Source organism: Trichechus manatus, unplaced genomic scaffold (genome assembly GCF_000243295.1).
Source record: "Trichechus manatus latirostris isolate Lorelei unplaced genomic scaffold, TriManLat1.0 scaffold00054, whole genome shotgun sequence".
NCBI classification, from domain to species: Eukaryota; Metazoa; Chordata; class Mammalia; order Sirenia; family Trichechidae; genus Trichechus; species Trichechus manatus.
This window is the reverse complement of record NW_004443990.1, coordinates 4,509,722-4,532,576: the sequence shown is the minus strand read 5'-3', so window position 1 is coordinate 4,532,576 and position 22,855 is coordinate 4,509,722. Positions and strand designations below refer to the sequence as shown.

At 35.6% G+C, this 22,855-nt stretch overlaps 1 protein-coding gene across 3 annotated transcripts in view; it reads left to right on the top strand.

Moving 5' to 3' along the window:
* RAD51C (RAD51 paralog C) overlaps positions 1-21,410 on the top strand; it is a 28,472-nt gene extending 7,062 nt beyond the window's left edge. The window contains exons 4-9 of one of the 3 annotated variants that reach the window (XM_004377868.3): positions 614-747; positions 4,273-4,404; positions 11,279-11,345; positions 12,297-12,357; positions 18,863-18,923; positions 19,903-21,410. In XM_004377868.3, the coding sequence (XP_004377925.2) occupies positions 614-747; positions 4,273-4,404; positions 11,279-11,345; positions 12,297-12,357; positions 18,863-18,923; positions 19,903-20,022 (575 nt within the window). In that variant the 3' untranslated portion in view covers positions 20,023-21,410. The remainder of the gene's footprint in view (positions 1-613; positions 748-4,272; positions 4,405-11,278; positions 11,346-12,296; positions 12,358-18,862; positions 18,924-19,902) is intronic. The other 2 variants (XM_023732719.1, XM_023732718.1) reach the window with 2 other exon arrangements.
* The last annotated feature ends 1,445 nt before the right edge of the window (positions 21,411-22,855 follow it).

The window sequence follows — 22,855 nt, the reverse complement described above, 5'->3', positions numbered from 1 at the left end:
GCCATACTCTCAGGGTTTCTCCAGTCTCCTTTAGGCCAGTAAATCTGGTCTTTTTTGTGTGAGTTAGAATTATGCTCTACATCCTTCTCCAGCTCTGTCCAGAACCCTCTGTTGTGATCCTGGTCAGAGCAGTCAGTGGTGGTAGCCGGGCACCATCTAGCTGTACTGGACTCAGTCCGGTGGAGGCCTTGGTAGCTGTGGACAGTTAGTCCTTCGGACTAATACATTTTTCCTTTTTTACTCTTAATTTGTAGTCCTGCAAAAAAAAATCTAGAAACTTCCATTATATTACTTCTGTTCAATAGAGAGCAATAACTAGAAATTTGAAAAGGCAGGCGTTAAAACTCTGGTTGTATGTATGTATAAATAATTTCTAGATAGTTAGCCCAGTATGCAAGGAAACTGTGGAAAAGGTGAAAATAGGAGGTCAGGAATTATGAAATGATAATTTATAGTCATTTTGCTACAATGTTATCACCTTGCAATTAAACTGAAAGTTTTATTACTTAAAGTGAAGAATTTTGTTATTCCAAAGTATTGTTTTCCTGTAATCACCAACATATCAAAACAGTTAAAATTAATTATTTTAAGGTTGTTTTGTTGTTTATTTCAGAGCACCAAAAAGCTTTGGAGAATTTCACTCTTGAAAATATTCTTTCCCATATTTATTATTTTCGTTGTCATGACTACACAGAGCTACTGGCACGAGTTTATCTTCTTCCAGACTTCCTTTCAGAACACTCAAAGGTATGGGTCAAACTGCTGAAATAGTTAACCAGGTATCTTTGTAGGTGTTTGATAAGCGTGAAAAGTGAGTAGATAGTACAGTGGCATAAAATTAAAGTCAAAGTTAACTCAGAAAATACCTTCCTTTCCTGTCCTATAATTTATTTATATTGATATTTTGCATATATATGTGTGTATATGTATATTTTTTTAGGTAGGTTATGCACAGAGTAAGAAATTCAAACAATTGTAGAAAGGTTCCACCTCCAGTAATGGTAGAGTATAGCTCCTATCAAACTCTATAGGAAGATATAAAATGAAAAGTAACAACTTTCCTTCTGCTAGGAAGGGATTTCTTTAACCGTCACTTTTTTCCAGGATTAGGGGCTTCATTAAAATTCAACGTTGTCCCTATTTTCCATTATTCTTTTCTTTCACTACTAACTACCAATAGCTTTCTCCTCTTTTAATGTATTTAAAATGGAGTTGTGGTCACTTCAGAACTGTTTGACTCTACCTGAGGCACCAATGCTAAAGATAGGTTTTGGATATTGGCTCGAATATGGAAGATTTATGCAAGAAATTGACACTTGTTGGGGAGTGGTGAGGAGCCTTTTTTATTATTCATGGACCTACTGAAAGCCCTTTCATCCATCTCTTTTTTTTTGGAAGCAGGTGCTGGCAGAGTATGTTGTTTCATTTTGTTTTTTAACGCAGTATTTCTTACTACAGCATCAGCTTACTTCTGACAGTGGAACTATAATAAGGTCAGATGCTAATTTGACCCTCTTACATTTGAGGTTAAGGAGCTCTGATGGCTTAATGGTTAAATGCTCAGCTGCTAACCAAAAGGTTAGGGGTTTGAACCCACCAGCTGCTCCACAGGAGAAAAGACCTGACGATCTGTTCCTAAAGATGACAGCCTAGGAAACCCTATGTGGCAGTTCTACTTTGTCCACTAGGGTTGCTATGAGTTGGGATCAACTCTACAGCACACAATAACAACATTTGAGGTTGGCTTTTACCTCTTCACTGCCTCAATTTCTGCTCATTCAAAATACAATGCCCAGTAGTTCTCAATCTGTAGCATGCATTTGAATCACCTGGAGGGCTGTTAAAACATCTGTTGCTGGGCCCCCACACCCAGAATTTCTAATTCAGTGTATCTAGGATAGGGCCTGAGATTTTCATTTCTAACAAGTTCCTCATTTCTCACAAGATGCTGATGCTACTAGTCTGGGGACCACACTTTGAGAACTACTGGTCTTAAAAATAGGTATTGATTCTTTAAATGCTCATCTTTAATAAAAAAAGGATGAAGTCCCTCCCTGAGTGGTGCAAACAGTTAAGCACTTGGCTACTAGCCTAAGGTTGGTGGTTCGATCCACACAGCGGTGCTTGGGAAGACAGGCCTGGTGATCTGCTTGTGAAAGCCCTTCTACTCTGCACACTAGGAGTCAGAATGGACTCAAGGCAACTAACAACAGCCATAACAATTATTAAGAGTGCAAAGGGGTCCTATAAAAAAGTTTGAGAACCACTGAATGAATGACTGTAACATCCTACATGATATGATTTTTTTTTATCTCTCCAGTAGTGTGCTGGTTAATAACTAGCTTTCCAGGAGAAAAATGAAAGCATATATTTACATACATAAGTTAATTATAAATTTCACTGATACAAAGAATATGTAGCACACAATTTACAAGTAATAATTAAGTATACGATATTCTTTATTATGAGTTTCATATAGCCAATTGATTCTTACAGAATGCATTTGGTAATGTGATTTTTACTAAATTCTTGTATTTTTATCCAACTTATTCCATGATTTGACAGAATCAAACTACCAATAAGTGCTTGATTACTGTCTGATTCAGCAAAGAAATTGCTCACATCATTGATGAACAAATACTGTTTTAACATGAATGTTGGTTGATATTTTTGCTTATGTTAACCCGTTATGAAAGTGAAACAACAAAGATGTATTTCTTTGCTGAATTGGATAATTTTTTAATACTGGAAGACTATTTCCTCAATTTTTGTGCGATTCACAATGTAAACAGCTACAGACACAACACATTTTAAGTTCAATTTGATTATTAACATTTTCTACATCACTTTTTAAACAAATGATGCCCTGACCACTAGAACATAGTATCAAGAGAGCAGGGACCTTGTCTCTCTTGTTCACATGGTATCCCCAATTCCTGAAATAGTGACCAACATATACCAAAAAAGCCCATTGCCCTCTAGTCAATTCTGACTTATAGTGACCCTATAGGACAGAGAACCTATAAAACTCTGTCCTGTAGGGTTGCTGTGAGTTAAAATCGACTTGATGGCAACAGGTTTGGTTTTGGTTTTGGTTTTTATAGGACAGGGTAGAACTGCCCGAGAAGGTTTCCAAGGCTATAATCTTCACGGACTCAGACTACCACATCTTTCTCCTGCAGAGCGGCTGGTGGGTTTGAACCACCAACCTTTCAGTTAGCAGCCGAACGCTTTAACCACTGCGCCACCAGGGCTCCTTACCGACATACAGTAGGTGTCAATACATATTTGCTGAGTAAAGCAATGAATACTGGTATCTCTAAATAAAAGATATCTAAATGTATTTCTTAGACTAGCTTCACAAAAGCCTCTTCTTTAACCCAACCCTTACTAGATGGGGGGAAAAATAGCCTTGTAGTTTTGTTTTGTTTTTTGACATTTGGATTAAAGTTTCTAAATTTTTTCTATTTTTGGATCTCAGGTTTATATATTGATAAGTTACTCCAACTCCATCTTGTTGTTAGTTGCTGTTGCATCGGCTCCAACTTGTGCCTGCTTTATGTTTAACAAAACAAAACGTTGAGCTGTTATTTTGATTATATTATAGGTGAAACTATCATAAAAATGTTTTTCATCTGCAAGTAGACCTTAGTTGGAATTCAAGGCAGACCTGCCTCATGCTAAATTCTATATTTTAACAGATGCTATAATGGTTAGTTGCCCTATAATATATTTAAAATTAAGGGGGAAAAGTGTACCAAGAATTAAGTTTTTGAAGAAAATATTATAATTTTATACTTTATATTATTATAATTATAAACCCTAATATTTAAAGTTTTTAAAATTATAAACCTTAATATTTGGAGATTTATTTTAATAAAGAAAACCCTAAAGTTAAGATTTGCATATTAAGTGAGAAGTTTATTTGTTTTACCGTGATTTCAAATGTGCTTTTTACCAGTGTGAAATAGCTCTGTAACTACTGTGTACAGTGGCAAGTTATAAGGAAATTTTAATTGTTCCTTTTTCTTTTGTTGAATTATACTTTTAAATATGAATAATTACCAAACAAGAATAAATTATAACTTTTGGTGATTACTGCAGAAACCAATAGATGAATAGATTTACAGATTTATTATTCTCCTTTGGAGAATTAGAAATAAAGCCTTGGATTTTATGGGGGGTTTTTGGTAATAGGTGACACTTTTTCTATACCATTTTAATTTTAATTTTTAATATCAAACCTAATATCATTATCTCTTCTGTGTTTAGGTTCGATTAGTGATAGTGGATGGTATTGCTTTTCCTTTTCGTCATGACCTAGATGACCTATCCCTCCGTACTCGGTTACTAAATGGACTTGCCCAGCAAATGATCAGCCTTGCAAATAATCACAGATTAGCTGTAAGTGTTACTAGTCAAGAGAGTTTTATAATAAAATCAAGAATGTATAAAATATCACTGCCTAGAGATAGCAAAATAGAATTTGCCTGATAGTAAATAATACAGACATGCATTAAAGTTAAAGAATGCATGAAGTATATCAGTTTTCCTGGGAAATAGCAAGCATAATCAATGTCATTTTTTAAATTGAACTTTGCATGATAAAGGAATGCCCCCATTAGTAATCACAGTATTGTCTTTGTCTAAATATCTGAATGTTTTCAGGTAAACTTTCTTCCAACATCCCATTTTTCTATCTCTGAGTCTTTGATTATTACATAATGTGTAATCACAGACTCAGAGGGATAGAAAAATTACATAGCATAAACAATCTAGATGTTTTGAGGTGGAGCTAACTTTTCTGGATATGAAATGTGAGAAGAGAGGTAAATATAAGCTCAGACGTGAAGAGATAAAAAGGAGTGAGGTTAAAACCTTTTTTTTTTTTTTTACTGCCTATTGGCGATGGCTTCCCACCCTGCAACCCCATCCTATCACTGACACAAATGCACACACTGATGGGGAGGGAAGTGTGGGGAGGTCATACTGCTTGATTTCTTCGTTTTACTTGACTTCTTCGTCTTGAAGAGTCCTTAGCCACATACCTGTAATACATAATAAGTAAATAAAGAACTTCAGTAATATTATTTAAAAAATATATCTTTTTTTGTGAATGTTTAGATTTTATACCATATGCAGAAAAGCAAAGCATAGTGTCTTGTCTTTGAATTATTTCTTGCCATTAATTTAGCATTCTGTTAATATCAGTGAAGAGTCTCCAGTAGGTGGTACTCAAGACCAATGGCTTGTGTAGTTTGTTAGTTTTTTTTTGTTTGCTTTTGTTTAAACAGAAATGGCTTCATCTTTTCTATAAAAAAGGTAATGCAACCAATAACATGTAGTGATTACTATAGTGGAATAATATGCAGTGGTTAAGAAGAGTGATGTAAATATACATGTACTGTCATGGAATGAAATATATCCAGATACATGATTAAATGAAAAATTGAAGTTGCATAGCAATATATTTAGTCTGATCTCAACTTTTGAGAAAAAACAAAAATATATATGTGCTTTCATATTTGCATATATGAAGAAAAAGATCTGAAAAGACCAAAACATTAATAGTGGCTACCTCCTGTTTTACATAAGTTCAGCATGACTCAGAGCCAAGTCAGAGGTTTCTTGAAGGCAACCAACAACAAAACAACCACCTCTAGATACAGGAGTTTTTGGGACTGGGGGCATACTTGCCCTTCTTACATTGTAAATTCTTCTGTTTGATTTTTTTCCCCGAGTTAGCATGTATAGAAACATGTATGACTTTTCATAATAAATACATTTAAATTGTGTACATTTGTTATTAAAAAAAAATTCTAAACAATTCAGAAATGTAGAAAGTAAGCAACTATATTATCCTATACTCTATGATTATTGTTTAGTTTGGTGTACATATTTTTCCAGACTTTATTCTATGTATATGCAAACATACTTTATTTTTAAATGAGATCATATTATGCATGCTGTTACATAAAGCAATTTTTTGTTTTCAACTTAATATATTGTGAATACCTTTCCCTGTATACTACTTATAAGTCTACCTTATCTTTTTTAACAACTATGTAGTATTCCATTGTATGATTGTAGCATAGTTTTTTAACCAACTCCTTAGTGTCTTTAAAGTTGGCTCCTGTTTTTACCATTGAACATGCTGCAGTCAGCAACTTTATACATATATCTTTGTCCATTCTTCCAGTTATTTCCTTAGAACAAATTTCTTAAAGTGAAAGTATTAAGCCAAAGGATCTATTTTTAAACATTTTGTTATGTATATTATCAAATTACCCTCAGAAATTGTGTTCTAAGATATGTTCTCTACAACAATGAATAGGAATTCTTATTTTCCCACATCGTTACCAACTCTGTTACCAGTCTTTTTACTCGTTGCCAAACTGATGGGGGAAAGGCCTTTTAAAAATGCATTTATTTGATTATTGTCAGAAATGGTTTTTAACAGTTTTATTGAGATTCATATACCATGAAATTTACCCTTTTAAAGTGTACAATTCATAATTTTTAGTATATTCACAGAGTTGTACAACTGTCACCACTATCTCATTTTAGAACATTTTTATCACCCTCAAAAGAAACCCTATGCCCATTAGCAGTCACTCCTTCTGCTAGCCCCCTGGCAACCACTAATCTATTTTCTGTGTCTATGGATTTTGCCTTTTCTGGACATTTCCTATAAGTGGAGTCATACAATATATGACCTTTTGTGTCTGGCATCTTGCACTTGGCTTAATGTTTTCAAGGTTTGTCCATGTTATACCATGTACCAGTACTTTATTCCATTTTATGGTTAACTATTTTTCCATTTTATAGGTATACCACATTTTATCTATTCATCAGTCAAAGGACATTTGGATAGCCGAAGTCCATATCAAAGTGATTGTTGCCTCACTATTTTAAAGATTTATTTTTGGGGGAGCTTGGGAACACAGTAATTTTCATTTGTATCATGGTACCTAACATTTTTGCAGGAGTAGTTTAATTACTTTATAAATATTTGCCAGTAATACAAAATCTAATTTTGGGATGTTGAACAGCTGGTAAGCCAGTACTATTTACATTTTCCTCATAAGATATAATGGATAAACTAAATACTCTCTCTAAACTAGCATTGTCCAATAGAACTTTCTGTGATGATGGAAATATGTGGTCTGTTACACGTGTTTACCTTTGAACAATTCTTTATAGGAGGAAAGTGTGGTAAATTGAATAAAGATCTCCCAGAGATATCCATGTCCTAATTCTCAGAATTGGACAGTACAGCTCTAAATGAAGTGTGGGCTTTAAGTAAGTATCCCAGTTGGTAGAGCTTAAACACTTGGTAGTATATACAGTAAAGGCTATTATTCATCATGTTGGCTAAACAGAAATTTTAGGGTGTTACCCTTGCAGTGGAAATAGCCAAACGGCCTTTTCTTTCTTAGTGTTCTTTTTTTTTTTTTTATTTTGTACTTTAAGTGAAAGTTTACTATTTAAGTTAGTCTTTCATACAAAAATTTATACATACACTGTTATGTGACCCCAGTTGCTCTCCCTATACTGTGACAGCACACTCCTCCTTTCCACCCCTAATTTCCCACATCCATTCAACCAGCTCCTGACCCTCTTCACCTTTTCATCTCCCCTCCGGACAGGAGCTCCTCATTTAGTCTCACGTATGTACTTGAGCTAAGAAGCACGCTCTTCACGAGTATCATTTTTCCCATAGTCCAGTCTAATCTTTGTCTGAAGAGTTGGCCTCAGGTATGGTTTTAGTTCTGGGCTGACAGAGAGTCCAGGGGCCATGCTTTCTGGGGTTCCTCTAGTCTCAGTCAGACCATTAAGTCCGGTCTTTTTGCTAGAATTTGAGTTCTGCACCCCGCTTTTCTCCTGCTCCATCAAGGACTCTCTGATGTGTTCCCTGTCAGGGCAGTCATTGGTGGTAGCTGGGCACCATCCAGTTCTTCTGGTCTCAGGCTGATGCAGTGTCTGGTTTATGTGGCCCTTTCTGTCTCTTGGGCAAATACTTTCCTTGTGACTTTGGTGTTCTTCATTCTCCTTTATTCCAGGTGGGTTGGGACCAACTGATGCATCTTAGATGGCCGTTCGCTAGCTTTTAAGACCCCAAACACAGCTCACCAAAGTAGGATGCATATCTTTCTTAGTGTTCTTATGGAACTGATGACCTTTTCAGAGTAGGCACGTTTTCCTCATTGCTTTTCATAGAAGTTCTTTATCAGTTTCAGCTTGCAGTAGTATCCATCATCCTTTCTAGAGGGAAGATCTGTATTGGAGGAATATCTAAAAATAACGTTTTCTGGAGAATTTTGGGTGGGAAGATGTCAGATAATCTTTTAAGTCAGCCTTAATTAAACATTTGTTTACTTTAAAATTACTGTCTTTCTACTCATGAAGAGTGTGCTTCTTAGCTCAAGTAGATACATGAGACTAAATGGGCAGCTCCTGTCTGGAGGCGAGATGAGAAGGCAGAGAGGGTCAGGAGCTGGTTGAATGGACGCAGGAAATCTGCGGTGGGAAGGAGGAGCGTGCTGTCACAGTATAGGGAGAGCAACTAGGGTCACATAACAATGTATGTATAAATTTTTGTATGAGAGACTAACTTGAATTGTAAATTTTCACTTAAAGCACAACAATTAAAAAAAAATTACTGTCTTTCAAAACATGAAATTTTTTCTATAGCCCACTATTTAATCCAGGAGAATCAGCAATATTTTTCATCTTTAGGGCCATTTGTGAGTAAAACAATACCTGGGCTATTACCAGCAGGCCAGCCTAGTCCTGATTTGGAATAATTTGACCTGATTGCCAGACTTTTTCTTTTTCCCTAGTTCTTCTATTTCTACTGTTTTGTTTTTTTAATTATTTTAGGTCTCATAGTTTTTTGCCTCGGTTTCTTCTTAGTTTTGCTTTGTTTTTTTTCTTACAAAATCTTCAGTAGTAATACTGTAGGAGCCCTGGTGGCATAGTGGTCAAGAGCTAAGGCTGCCAACCAAAAGATCATCAGTTAAAATCTACCAGCCGCTGCTTGGAAACCCTATGGGGCGGTTCTACTCTGTCCTATAGGGTCACTATGAGTCAGAATCGACTTGAAGGCAATAGGTTAGTAATACTGTATTTGTTTCTTCCCTAAAAATATAAACATTGAGGTATTAGTATTTATTCCTTTGAATGAAGGTATTCTATCTAGGGAGGCAATGAGGAACCCTGGTGGCACAGTGGTTAAAGTACTGTGCTGTGAACTTAAAGGTTATTGGTTTGAACCCACCAGCCACACTGTGGGAGAAAGATATGGTAGTCAGCTTTTATAAAGATTACAGCCTTGGAAACCCTATGGGGCAATTCTACTCTGTCCTATTGGGTCACTATGAGTTGGAATCGAATCAACAGCAGCAAGTTTGAGGGAGGCAGTAGTGGTAGAGAACAGGAACTCAGTCTTTCTAAGGCTCTGATTTCTTATCTATAAAAGTAGAATAAAAGTACCTCACTCAGAGTAGTAGTTGTGAAGGTAAAGCACTTAGCATAGTTTCTGGCTTGTGTTAAGTACTCAGTAAATATTCATTACCACTGCTGATGTTGCTGCTATTATTCTTGTTTCTGTTGGCTTATACAAAACTTGATTTTAAAGGAAAAAATTTTCTGATGTTCCCAGTTTCGAAGCTTCTGCAGGTGGTCTCTGGTCTCTTTAGACCTTTATGTATTATCTGTTATATTTTTATTCTTCCATTTTCACAATAAGTACTTTTTTTTTCTTATCAAAAAATGTTTTATGGTGACTCATGTTTTCAGAAAACTACTCATTTTTATGACTAAATTTTTTTTTATTAAAAAATTTTTCATTACCTGAATACATGTGGAAGACATCTACCTGGCCAACCAAATGGAGAGATCTGTATATGTGCCCATTTCAAAGAAAGGTGATCCAACAGAATGAGAAAATTATCAAACAGTATCAATATCACACACAAATAAAATTTTGCTGAAGATAATTCAAAACAGGTTTCAGCCATGAATCCACAGAAAACTGCCAGAAATTCAAGCTGGATTCAGAAGAGGACATGGAACGAGTGATGTGATTGCTGATGTCAGATGGATCTTGCTGAAAGCAGAAAATACCAAAAAGATGTTTACCTGTCTTTTGTTGATTATGCAAAGGCATTCAACTGTGTGGATCATAACAAATTATGGATAACATTGCAAAGAATGGGAATTCCAGAACACTTAATTATGCTCATGAGGAACCTGTACATAGACCGAGAGGCAGTCATTTGAACAGAACAAGAGGAATAGCATGGTTTCCAGTCAGGAAACGTGTGCATCAGGGTTGTATCCTTTCACCATACTTATTCAGTCTGTATACTGAGCAAATAATCCGAGAAGCTAGACTGTATGAAGAAGAACACGGCATCAGGATTGGAGGGACATTCATTAACAACCTGTGATATGCAGATGACACAACCTTACTTGCTGAAAGTGACCGAAGCTCTTACTGATGAAGATCAAAGACTACAGCCTTCATTATGGATTATACCTTAACATAAAGAAAACAAAAATCCTCACAACTGGACCAATAAGCAACATCATGATAAATGGAGAAAAAATTGAAGTTGTCAAGAATTTCATTTTACTTGGATCCACAATCAATGCCTATGGAAACAGCAGTAAAAAAATCAAACAACATTATTGCCTTGGGCAAATCTGCTGCAAAAGACTTCTTTAAAGTGTGGAAAAGCAAAGATGTCACTTTGAAGACTAAGGTGCGCCTGACGAAAGCCATGGTATTTTTCAGTCGCCTCATAATGCATGCTACAGCTGGACAGTGAATAAGGAAGACCGAAGAAGAATTTATGCCTTCGAATTGTGGTGTTGGCAAAGAGTATTGAATATACCATGGACTGCCAGAAGAACGAACAAATCTGTCTTGGAAGAAGTACAGCCAGAATACTCCTTAAAAGTGAGGATGGCAAGACTTCGTCTCACATACTTTGGGTATTATCAGGAGGGAGCAGTCCCTGGAGAAGGACATCATGCTTGGTAGAGGGTCAGCGAGAAAGAGGAAGGCCCTCAGTGGGATGGATTGACACGGTGGCTGCAACAATGGGCACAAACACAGCAACTGCACAGGACCAGTCAGTGTTTGGTTCCGTTGTACATAGGGTTGCTATGAGTCAGCACCGGGCACCTAACAACAACAACAACAAATATGTTTTCTTTAACAATTGATTATATTCATAATACCTAATTTTTTCATCTTTTGTTTTTGTAGGTAATTTTAACCAATCAAATGACAACAAAGATTGATAAAAATCAAGCCTCACTGATTCCTGCTTTAGGTGGGTAACTGCTCAGATAAAATTTTTTAGTTAAACACATTTTTTCTACCTCTTTCATTTGATAACTTGTTGAATACTGTAAGCTCTGTGAGAGTAGTAGGGACTGCATCTGTCTTATTCACTAGTAAATCTTAACAGTAAGTACAGTGTTCTTAGATACTGACTGATCCTTTCAGTCATTTCACAAACATTTTTAGTGTCTGCTACGTGGCAGCTGTTGTGTCAGGTTCTAGGGATATAAATATAAGGTATGACTTGCTCTTCCAAAACTCATAGTCTCAGGCAGGAGGAAGAGTGAACTCAATTTAAGTACAAATCACAATACAATGAATAGAGTTACGTACTCTGTTCCTAGTCTCTGTCATGGTTTTGTTAGAACACAATGCTTCCAGATTTATTTTTACTAACATCTTTAAGAATATTATGTCAGAGTTTTTACTTTTCTTCTGGAGGTCAGAAGAGGAGTCCTGGTGATGCAGTGGTTAAGCGCTCAGCTGCTAACCAAAAGGTCAGCAGTTCGAGCCTACCAGCCACTCCGTGGAAGAAAGATGTGGCAGTCTGCTTCCGTAAAGATTTACAGCCTTGGAAACCCAATGGGGGGGACAGTTCTACTCTGTCTTATAGGGTTGCTATGAGTCGGAATCAACTGGACAGCAGCGGGTTTGGTGTTTGGTTTCGGTTGGAGGTCAGAAATATGTTAGCAGGCCTGACGCTTGTGAAGGATTGACAAATACACTGACTCAGAATATAAAAAGCAAATAGAAGATACTGACTTTCGATATTTCCCTATTAATCTCAGGATGTTACCCACCTCCCAGTTTTTTTAAAGCAAGTATACCCTTGTTATGTTAAACTAAGTAAAGTAAGACTGTATTTGGTCAGAAACATTCTGAGAGACTTCTTATAGCCTAGTCAGTGAGGCAGTACAGTTACTATGTTCTTTTCCCTCAGGGGAAAGTTGGGGACATGCTGCTACAATACGGCTAATCTTTCACTGGGACCGAAAGCAGAGGTCAGTAAGAAACCAGTTAATAATTATGAATATTGGGCAAATTACACCGAACACTTATCATTTTCTTAAAGCTAGTCCATTGGATGAGATCTACAATACTCCATGAACTAATGCTTTTGTTGCCTGTCTGATGTCACCTAGAGCAACCAGAGAAACTTGTTATACTGCATGTTTAGCTACACAGGAAATTCTTTGGAATATTTAAGTGATGAGGTGCACCTGAAACGAGTAGGTAGCCTAGGAATGCCACCTTCTAAAGCTCTTTGAAATCAAGTACCATTTATTAGCCATACAGAAGGATGTGGGTGCTCTGCGTTCCTAGAAGGGATTGAAAGAAGAATAAAATCAGGCAAAAGGAAGACTTTTGAGGTTAGCTTTAGGCCTAATTTATGTGGAAAATAGGATGGTTTTTCTAAGTCACTTAATATATTTCTTGTATGAAATTGTGTCTATTAGTTTTGTTTCCTATTGTATTTTCCTATCCTGCTTTTGTTTCCAGTTACTTACCTGTCTTCCACAAGTATTGTTCTTTAAATAAAACCATGGCAGCATGAAACCTTTGTTTTTAAACCTGCTGAGCAAGTGAACAAAACAGCTTTCATTTTCTCTAAAATAGTCAAGTGAAAGCTGTGGGGTCTTTTATTGTACACTTTTAGAAGTGTCAGATTTGTGCCAGCCTCTCTGCTTTGAGATTAATTGGCATAACCTAGAGAACTCTATTTGGAAATGCTCTAATAAAAGGGGAAACTGAGACAGCATATGGGCACAGATGGAACAAAGGGTTTACTTAAGTACAAATTGGGTCTGGTCAGTGATATTGTTAATTTTTTAATCTACATTTCTTTGTTCTTACACAAGTAAAAAAATCATACTTGGCCAAGTTAGGTTTGACTGACCCTAACTAAGTTCATGAGCAGAATTTATTGCAGGCTGCATACGGTATATCTTTTGCAACTAATTCCTGCAGTTTGTGTCTCCTTTAGAACTCAAGTAACTTTTTTTTTTCCAAGGAGCTCAGGTAATTCATTTTTTTTCATAATACATAGTGCTTTACAATTGACTCCCTCCCCGCCCAGTTCTGTAAATAAGTCATTATATACTGGATTTACAAAAGGAATTCTTTCTCAGCAACAAACCCCAAATCTTTACAAGCTATTGTAAAGACTTGGCAACAGTTCTGTAGCTGAGTTTTTTAAACATATTGCGTATACTTTCCCAGATTTATGTTATTCTATAAAGTATAGCCCACCATTTAAGTGTTCTTAGAAATTCCCCTCAACCTAGTATACAATAGTAGTCTTCTCCAGGAAAGAAAACTTCCAAACCAAGTGTACCAGTATGTACAATATGTACTTAATAGAATGCATCTAAGAAGTAACAAAAATAATAGGAGAGAGCAAGATGTTTCTTCTTTTCGTGCATTAATCAGAAGGAGAAGTTTCCTTCATTGTCATATTCTAGAAGTTACCATTGGGTAGGTCCACAGAGATCAGAAAATGATGCTTACTTTTTAAGAATTAACGATTATATGGCTTCAGCTTCTTCCAAATGCTTCCCAAGTAATTAGAGAATGATGTAGAACACTGACATGATATAGATAGATTTTGGGGGAATTCTGTTCTATAAAATTGTTGCCATTTCCCATACTATCATTTTAGTGAGTGCTTGCTTCTGGTAGATATTTTATAGATACTTTATATACAATGTTTCATTTAATCTCTTCAGTAACTCCTTGAAGAGTCTATAAATGTTATCATTAAAAGTGAGGAAACTGAGGCCCAGAAAGGTTAGCTGACTAAATAAATAGTAAATAATAGCAATCATTTATTGAATATTTATTAACTGTCCTTTGCTGTGATAATCACTGTATTTTAAAAAACCAAACCCGTTGTCATCAAATTGATTCCGGCTCACAATGACCCTATAGGACAGAGTAGAACTGTGCCATAGGGTTTCCAAGGAGTGACTGGTGGATTTGAGCTGTTTCCTTTTGGTTAGCAGCTGAATGCTTAACTACTGTTCCACCAGGGCTCCAAGCACTGTATATATATTACTTCATTTTATTTGTCAAATAACTCTATGAAATAGGTTGTAGTATCCACATTTTATAAGGTTAAGCAAATGGTTAAGTGCTGGACTACTAACTAAAAGGTTGGCAGTTCAAACCTACCCGTGGTGCTTCTGAAGACAGGTCTGGCGATCTGCTTCTGGAAGGTTACAACCTCGAAATCCCTATGGAGCAGTTCTGTTCTGGACACATCGGGTCACCTTGAGTCAGAACAGACTCCACAGCAACTAACAACAACAGTCACATGTTATAGCTGAATATTTTTTCCTATGGTTGCTGTTTCTGGAAGATAATTATAGCATTGCATTGATTACTAGCAAATCTGAAGGTATAACTTTTATTCCCCTTTTTAGGTAAAATCTTTTTTCTCCAAACATTTAAAAAAATTTTTAGGCTGTGGATATATGATAAGTAATGTGTTCACTTATTAAAGTCAGAATCAGTTGACCTCTTTTAATAGAATTTAATAAAATAGTATTGTTCTTCATTATTGAAACCAGATATTTTCAAGTCATTGAAGTTGCATGAAATCTTTGTGTGCTTTTAAATTTAGTTTATCTTGAAAGAATGGAAATAGAAATCCACACTGCGATGAAATAGTTACAAAAATTAATACTTCCAGTTTGAACAGAAAAACTAAAAGCCTCAAATAGCCAAATTTATATTGGCATTTGAGTTTAGGTGTTCCATCTCATGCCCCTGTCCTAATCCTTTGCCAGTAACACCTGATTTTTATCCTTTGACTAATGATGGAATAACATTCCAACAGTTGTTAAAAGAAGTAAAATGTTTTTGTCGGTATCCTATGTATTGTGTGGGTTTTCTTCCAATTTGCATATTCATAATAATATGAGGCCATGATTGTTCAGAATTGCACCACTCTTTGCCAAGAGGATCAGGTGGTAGAGTGGAGTAATATATCAACACCCCCACACAGCGTTTCATATGTGTGTTCAGCTTTAGAGCACAAATTGTGCTTCTGCCTTGTTTCTTCCTGACCCAAACTATGTAGTTCAGCCATATGTTAAGCTTCATCTCAGCTGGGGCCATGAGCCCAGTAATTTTTTAGTTTAATTTGATGTTTTAAAAAGATCTCTTGAGATGCAGTAATGAAATATAAAAATTTATTTATTTTATTTTATTTTTTTTTAAATATTTTATTGTACTTCAGGTGAAGGCTTACAGAACAGATAGTTTCTCATGTAACAGTAACACACATGCTGTTTTATGACATTGGTTAACAACCCCACAACATTTTAACCCTCGAAATTCTCAACTTTTTTTTTTTTTCTTTTGTGAAAATACACATAGCCAAAGATATGCCATTTCAAAAATTTTTTTTTTTACATACACATTTAAGTGACATTGACTACACTCTTCTAATTGTGCTGTTATTCTCACTTAAGATGAAGGCTTACAGGACAAAATAGTCTCCCATTTAACAGTTACTACAAATGTTGCCCTATAACAATGGTTAACAATCTCACAACACATCAACAATATCCTTACTCTACTTTGTGTTCCCTCTCATCAGCTTGCTACTCCCCTTCTGCCGTCTGGGCCTTGTCACTGGACTCCTGTACCTCGTTACTCTCATGGTTTTACTGGGCTGTCCACTCTCAGGCTGATCAGTGAACCTTGAAGGTAACTTTATCACTGAGCTAAAAGGGTGTCTGGGGGCCATACTCTCAGGGTTTCTCCAGTCTCCTTTAGGCCAGTAAATCTGGTCTTTTTTTTTTTTTTTTTTTTTTTTTGTTTTGATTTTTTTTTTACTTCCTTTCATTTTGTGAGTTAGAATTATGCTCTACATCCTTCTCCAGCTCTGTCCAGAACCCTCTGTTGTGATCCTGGTCAGAGCAGTCAGCGGTGGTAGCCGGGCACCATCTAGCTGTACTGGACTCAGTCCGGTGAAGGTCTTGGTAGCTGTGGACAATTAGTCCTTTGGACTAATCTTTTCGTTGTATCCTGTTCTCTTCATTCTCACTTGCTCCCGAAGAGATGAGACCAGTGGAGTATCTTAGATGGCCGCTCACAGGCTTTTAAGACCCCAGACACTACTCACCAAGGTAGAATGTAGAGCATTATCTTTATATGTAGTGTCATGCCAATTGAGCTAGATGTTCCCCGAGACCATGGTCCCCAGAGCCCTCCGTCCAGCAACTCAGTCCCTCGGGGAGTTTGGATCTGTCCATGGTAAAAATTTATTTTTATCTAGAAATTTGAGGAAGATTTTCAACCTGAATACTTAATGTCCATTTGACTTTAGGATTATTAATAAGCGTGTAAATACGTACTTCTTAAAAGCTTATTTGCTTTTAGTAATTTTTTCAGAAAAGTCAGGTGAACTGAGTACGAAATGATTTAGATTCTGATTTTTCAGAAAGATAATTTTTTTTTTTTAAGTAATATTTTACTGTCTTTTCGGTGAAGGTTTACACAGTATTTTAAGTTCCCATTCAGCAATTTCTACACAAGTTGTTCAGTGACATTGGTTATATTCTTCACAATGCGTGAACATTCTTATTGTTTCCGTTCTGGTTGTTCTGTTTCCATTAATCTAGCTTCCCTTCCCCCTTACAGTCTCATCTTTGTTTTAAAGTAATTGTTGACTGTTTGGTCTCATATAGGTGATTTTTTTTTTTTAATGATATTTTATTGTGTTTTTGGTGAAGGTTTACACAGCAGTTCATATAGGTGATTTTTTTAAAGACACAGTACTTATGGGTGATATTCATTATTTTTTGAGCCAGTTTGTTACTTAGGTGCAAGATGACCTCAGGGGTCGGGTCTGGTGTAAAGTTTGAAGAGTATCTCAGGGCAATAGCCTTGGGGAGTCCTCCAGTCTCAACCAGTGCAGTAAGAAAAATTTTTTTAACTGTGGTGAAATATGCATAACAAAAAATCCATATAACGTAAAATTGACCATTGTGACGTTTAGTGCATTCACAGTGTTGTGCAACCATCACCACAATCTATTGCCCCAAAAGGAAACCCCATACCCGTTAAGCAGTCACTCTGTATTCCCCTCTTACCCCAGCCCCTGGCAACCACTAATCTGTTTTTTGTGTCTATGGTACTGAATATTTCAGAGAACTCTGAATATTTCATATAAATGGAATTATGTGTGGCCTTTGTGTCTGGCTTCTCTCAGCACTATGTCTTAAAGGCTCATCCATGTCCTAGCACGTTATCAGTACTTCATTCTTTCTTTACGGCTGAATAATATGCCATTGTATGGATACACCGTGTTTTGTTTGTCCATTTATCAGTTGATGGACATTTGGGTTGTTTCCACCTTTTAGCTATCGTGAATAATGCTGCCATGAACAATTGTGTACATGTTTTTGTTTCAATACCTGTTTTCAGTTCTTTTGTGTGTATGCCCAGGAGTGGAATTGCTGGGTCATATGCTAATTCTATGTTTAACTTACTGAGGAACTGCCAGACTGTCTTCCACAGTGACTCCTTATTGATTTTTAAAATGGGTAATATATCCATGGGATACGGTATTTTTACGAAAATAACACATGCTTCTACATTTGCCAGCTGCACCCTGCCCCCTGAAGTATTAAACACCGGGATGCCAATTTTTTTTTACATGTTGCTGTAAAAATATTAGCATAGCGCATTTATGAAAATACTGTCGGGGGGGTGTGGGGGGAGAAGGCGGGGTTGGCAAACAAATGTAGAAGATGCACGTTATTTGCGTAAAAATACAGTACTTTGCATTTTGAATGATTCTTGCTTTGTAGAGTGCATAATAAAATCCCACTTGAAATAGACCTTGGTCTGTCATGACAGTGATGTTTTTGGACATAATCATTTTGAAACAATGTGTCTTAGAAGCTCATTTCTATAATACAAGTATGTGTTCCTCATTTATATTCCAGTAAATTGTTTTAATACTTATATGATAACACACAAAAAATGTACGATTATTTCAGAAAGTTTGGAAAACATAGATAAGCAAAAGAAAAAAATAGAAACAATCTTGTAATAACAACTTTTTATTAGTTGTAGCTTTCTAATTTTTCTGTACTTGCATATGTACATACTTAAATATGTGCACTATACAGTTTAACTTTTACTTAATATATTATTAATATTTTCCTATTTCATTCAACATTTTCTTTTACCTTTCTAGCATAAGTAGGATCTCATAAAGTATAAAATAATTTATCTGAATCAGTCATTAGATTTTTAGGTTGTTTTAAAATTTCGCTTATATAAACAACTTTATTATTGTTGTATGTAATAACTATTACATGCATACATACAGCTGTTGTTTGAGCAGAATATTTTTTATGTTTCTTTGCCTACTGTGCTCTTAGAGGACAAAATAATAGAATTATAGTAAAAAAAAATTTAAATTACGAAATCAGTCATCTGAATTAATTAAGGTTGTGTGTTTGTGTATATATTTTTGTCTCTAAGCAGGTTGGCAACATTGTGCAAATCACCAAGCCAGAAGGAATCTACAGTACTGTTTCAAATCACAGTCAGTATTATTTAATTAGAGTGTGATTTTGATATTGGTGGGCAGTAATTATCTGAAGAGAGCATTTCCAAATTGCTTCTGTTACCTTCTGTAGGCAGCAAGCAGATTTGAGGGCAGCTTTTGATGCTTAGAACATTATCCCCAAAATAGTATTATATATACAGAATAGTCACAGTTGAACTGACGTTTACTCTTAAGAACAGCGGAAATACTTATTTGTAGGGTTGTATGTTCCATGCCATATGTAATGTCAGGATATTATAGATTTTTAAAGTAAAAGTTACAAAAGATTTTCAGAAAAGAAATATCAACATTAGTGATTTTGGTCTGTAGATATTATAGATCTATCATGGTCATCAAATGTAACTCATTTTAAAATGTTAATTTTCCTGTGAATTTACTTTATAGAAATACATTTTTGGCTGAAATATGCATATTTATCAATAGTATTGAGCCAGGTATATTCTTGACATCTCATTTTTATAAGGAAAAAAACAGAAATGGAAAGGGATCCTGAAACTGAATTATCCTCTTAGTCTTTGCACTGCCCAGGTACATTTGCAGCATCGTAGTTGGAAAACTTTATTTTAGAATATTGTGAAAATAAATGAGTAAAGTGCCTAAGTAATTAGTACATGTTACTTCCTTTCACCTCTTCCATCAGAGCCATCATAAAGTTTGTTAGGATTGCCCTTTAGAGAACGTTTCTATTATGCAATCTTTTTTTATGTGTGTGTGTGTGTGTGTGTATATACTTATGTATACAATATTTTTATATATTTATAAATATATAAAAAATACTGTAGTGCAGTCCTGGCTTGGACATCTATCCATGAGGTTTATCCTCTTTATTCAGAGTAGTTGATAACTTCTATTCCAAGAGCAAAGTAGATCTCTAATCAGTTAAAAATATTTGGAAGACCAATCTTTATTTTAAATGTTCTTAAACCATACTTGTATATATTTTTTTATGTTGCAGCCTCAGGGATTTAGAGATGCTCTTGTTGCTACTGCATGTTCGTTGCCAATGGAGCCTTCACTGAATTCCCGCAAACGGTCACGAGAATCAGAGAAAGAGGCACAGGAATCCGAAGACTAATCTCAGAGTATAGAAAATGTGTTGATGCTCTGAGATTCCGTGTGTACAAGTCATAGACTCATTACTTTAAAATATAAATAAACATCGTGACATGAATGAATCAGGAATATACTGAAGCAAATGGGAAAAAATTAAGGAATATGATTCTCTGAAAAAGTTCTTCTAACGCAGTGTTCTACAATTATATTTTGTCCTGTTTTCATTTTCAGTAATAGTCAGTAGAGATGATATAGGCGTTGTATTTCACAAATGTGAAAAGCTGATCTCGTGGCCTATCTGAATTTACCATTCAGAATTTTTTTTCCCCTTTCTTTGCCAGTTGTCTAGGAAATCCTAGGAAGAAGTTTTTTTTCATATTCCAGTTGTGTTCTCCTCTATAAATGTAGCTTTGATAATTCTTTAAAATGACAGGCTTTTAAACCTTTTAAAGAGAAGCCAAGGCCATGCATGAGTCAGCATATCATTACATTATATAAATATATAAATCGGTTTGGCCATCTAAAATTGTTTGAGTGGAATATTTTGATGGTTCTTTGCCTGCTTGCCTACTGTGCTCCTAGAGGACAAAATAATAGAATTATAGTTTAAAAAAAACAAAACCGAAAACCTGAATTTAAACTATGAAATCAGTCATCTGAACTAATTAATTAAAGTTTGTGTATTTTTTTTCCCCCAAGCAGGTTGGCAGCATTGTACAAATCACCAAGCCAGAAGAAATCCACAATACTGTTTCAAATCACCGTCAGTATTATTTAATTAGAGTGGGATTTAGGTGAACAAACAATTTTAGATGACCAAACCCCTTTTAGAGACCTCAATCCTAATATCTAAGCCATTTGTTTAATTTTCTATTATTTTATAATGTTAAAGGAAGAACTTTGAAGGTGTTATCTCATCTAGAAATTGTTTAGAAGATACATTTTTCCAGAATAGTCAGGTTGATAAGCTCACAATTATTTATTTCTACATTTTTAAAGCCTGCAATGATCCATTCTAGAATTCTAGGTGTATTGACTTTTTTTCTTTTAAACAATCTTAACTCTATTTGAATAAATTAAAATTTTGGATTCTTGAATGGTTTCAGAATCATCTAAAAATCTTTTGGCATCTGGTTCTTCTTAATACTTCTCAATTCATTCACAAGTTTGGTTCCCAGCGGAAGGAAGTTTAAATAATTCAGTATTATATACTTTGACAACCATATTTTCCAGATTGTAGTGACAGGTGGTATTTCCTGTCCCAGACTGTACATCAAATTTATAAAATTTATTCAATGTAACTATTCTGCAGTTGACTGTACATAGAGTAGCCATTGTTTACCAGGACTTTTTTAAAAGTGAAAGGGATCATAGCTAACAATTATACCAGGACAATGAGTATAAAATTTCCCAGGCAGATCAGGCATATGGTCACCCTGACTATATAAGACTAATTTCAAATGACTGCTTTAATGTAGGATGACTGATTATAACTATCTTATTTTTGAAAGCTCTAAAACATTCTTTTTAATTGTGGTAAAAATATATACAACAAAACATTACAAATTCAGTAATTTTTACATGTATACTTCAGTGACATTCATTATGTTCATCATGTTGTATGACCATTACCACTGTCCTTTTCAAAATCATTCCACCACCATTAACAAAAACTCAGTGCTTTCTAAGGAATTACTCCCGCTTTCCCCCTCTTCCCACACCCATAACCACTAATAAGCTTTTGTCTCTATACATTTGCATATTGCATATAAGTGAGATCATACAGTATTCGTCCTTTTGTGACTGACATTTCACTCAGCACAATGCTTTCAAGGTTCATCCATGTTGTAGCATATCAGGACTTCATTTTTCTTAATGGCTGAGTAATATTCATGTACATGTATATTCATGTACACACAAACATATGCACATATATATTTATATTTACCACATTTTTAAGACTAATGACCAAAGACCAGATGTGTTGTGAAAGGACATCATACGTGAAAAAAGCAAGAGGTCATTAAAAAGACAGGAAAGAAAGAAAAGACCAAATGGATGTCAGAAGACACTCTGAAACTTGCTCTTGAACGTCAAGTAGCTAAAGCAAAAACAAGTGATGAAGTAAAAGCTCAACAGAAGATTTCAAAGGGCAGCTCAAGAAGACAAAGTAAAGTATTATAAATGCCGTGTGCAAAGAGCTGGAGATAGAAAACCAAAAGGGAAGAACACGCTCAGCATTTCTCAAGCTGAAAGAACTGAAGAAAAAATTCAAGCTTTGAGTTGCAATAGTGAAGGATTCTACAGGGAAAATATCAACACAGGAAGCATCAAAAGAAGATGGAAGGAATACAAAGAGTCACTGTACCAAAAAGAACTGGCCGGTGTTCAACCATTTCAGGAGGTAGAATATGATCAGGGACCAGTGGTACTGAAGGAAGAAGTCCAAGCTGCACTGAAGGCATTGGTGAAAAACATGGCTTCAGGAATTGACAGAACACCAATGAAGATGTTTCAGTGAATGGATGCAGCACTGGAAATGCTCACTTATCTATGCCAAGAAATTTGGAAGACAGCTACCTGGGTAACCGACTGGAAGAGATCCATATTTGTGCCTATTCCAAGGAAAGGTGATCCAGCAGAATGTGGAAATTATCGAACAATATCATTAACATCACAAGTAAAATTTTGCTGAAGATGATTCAAAGGTGATTGGCAGCAGTACATTGACAGGGAACTGCCAGAAATTCAAGCCGGATTCAGAAGAGGACTTGGAACCAGGGATATCATCGCTGATGTCGGATGGACCTCGGCTGAAAATAGAGAATACCAGAAAGATGTTTACCTGTGTTTTA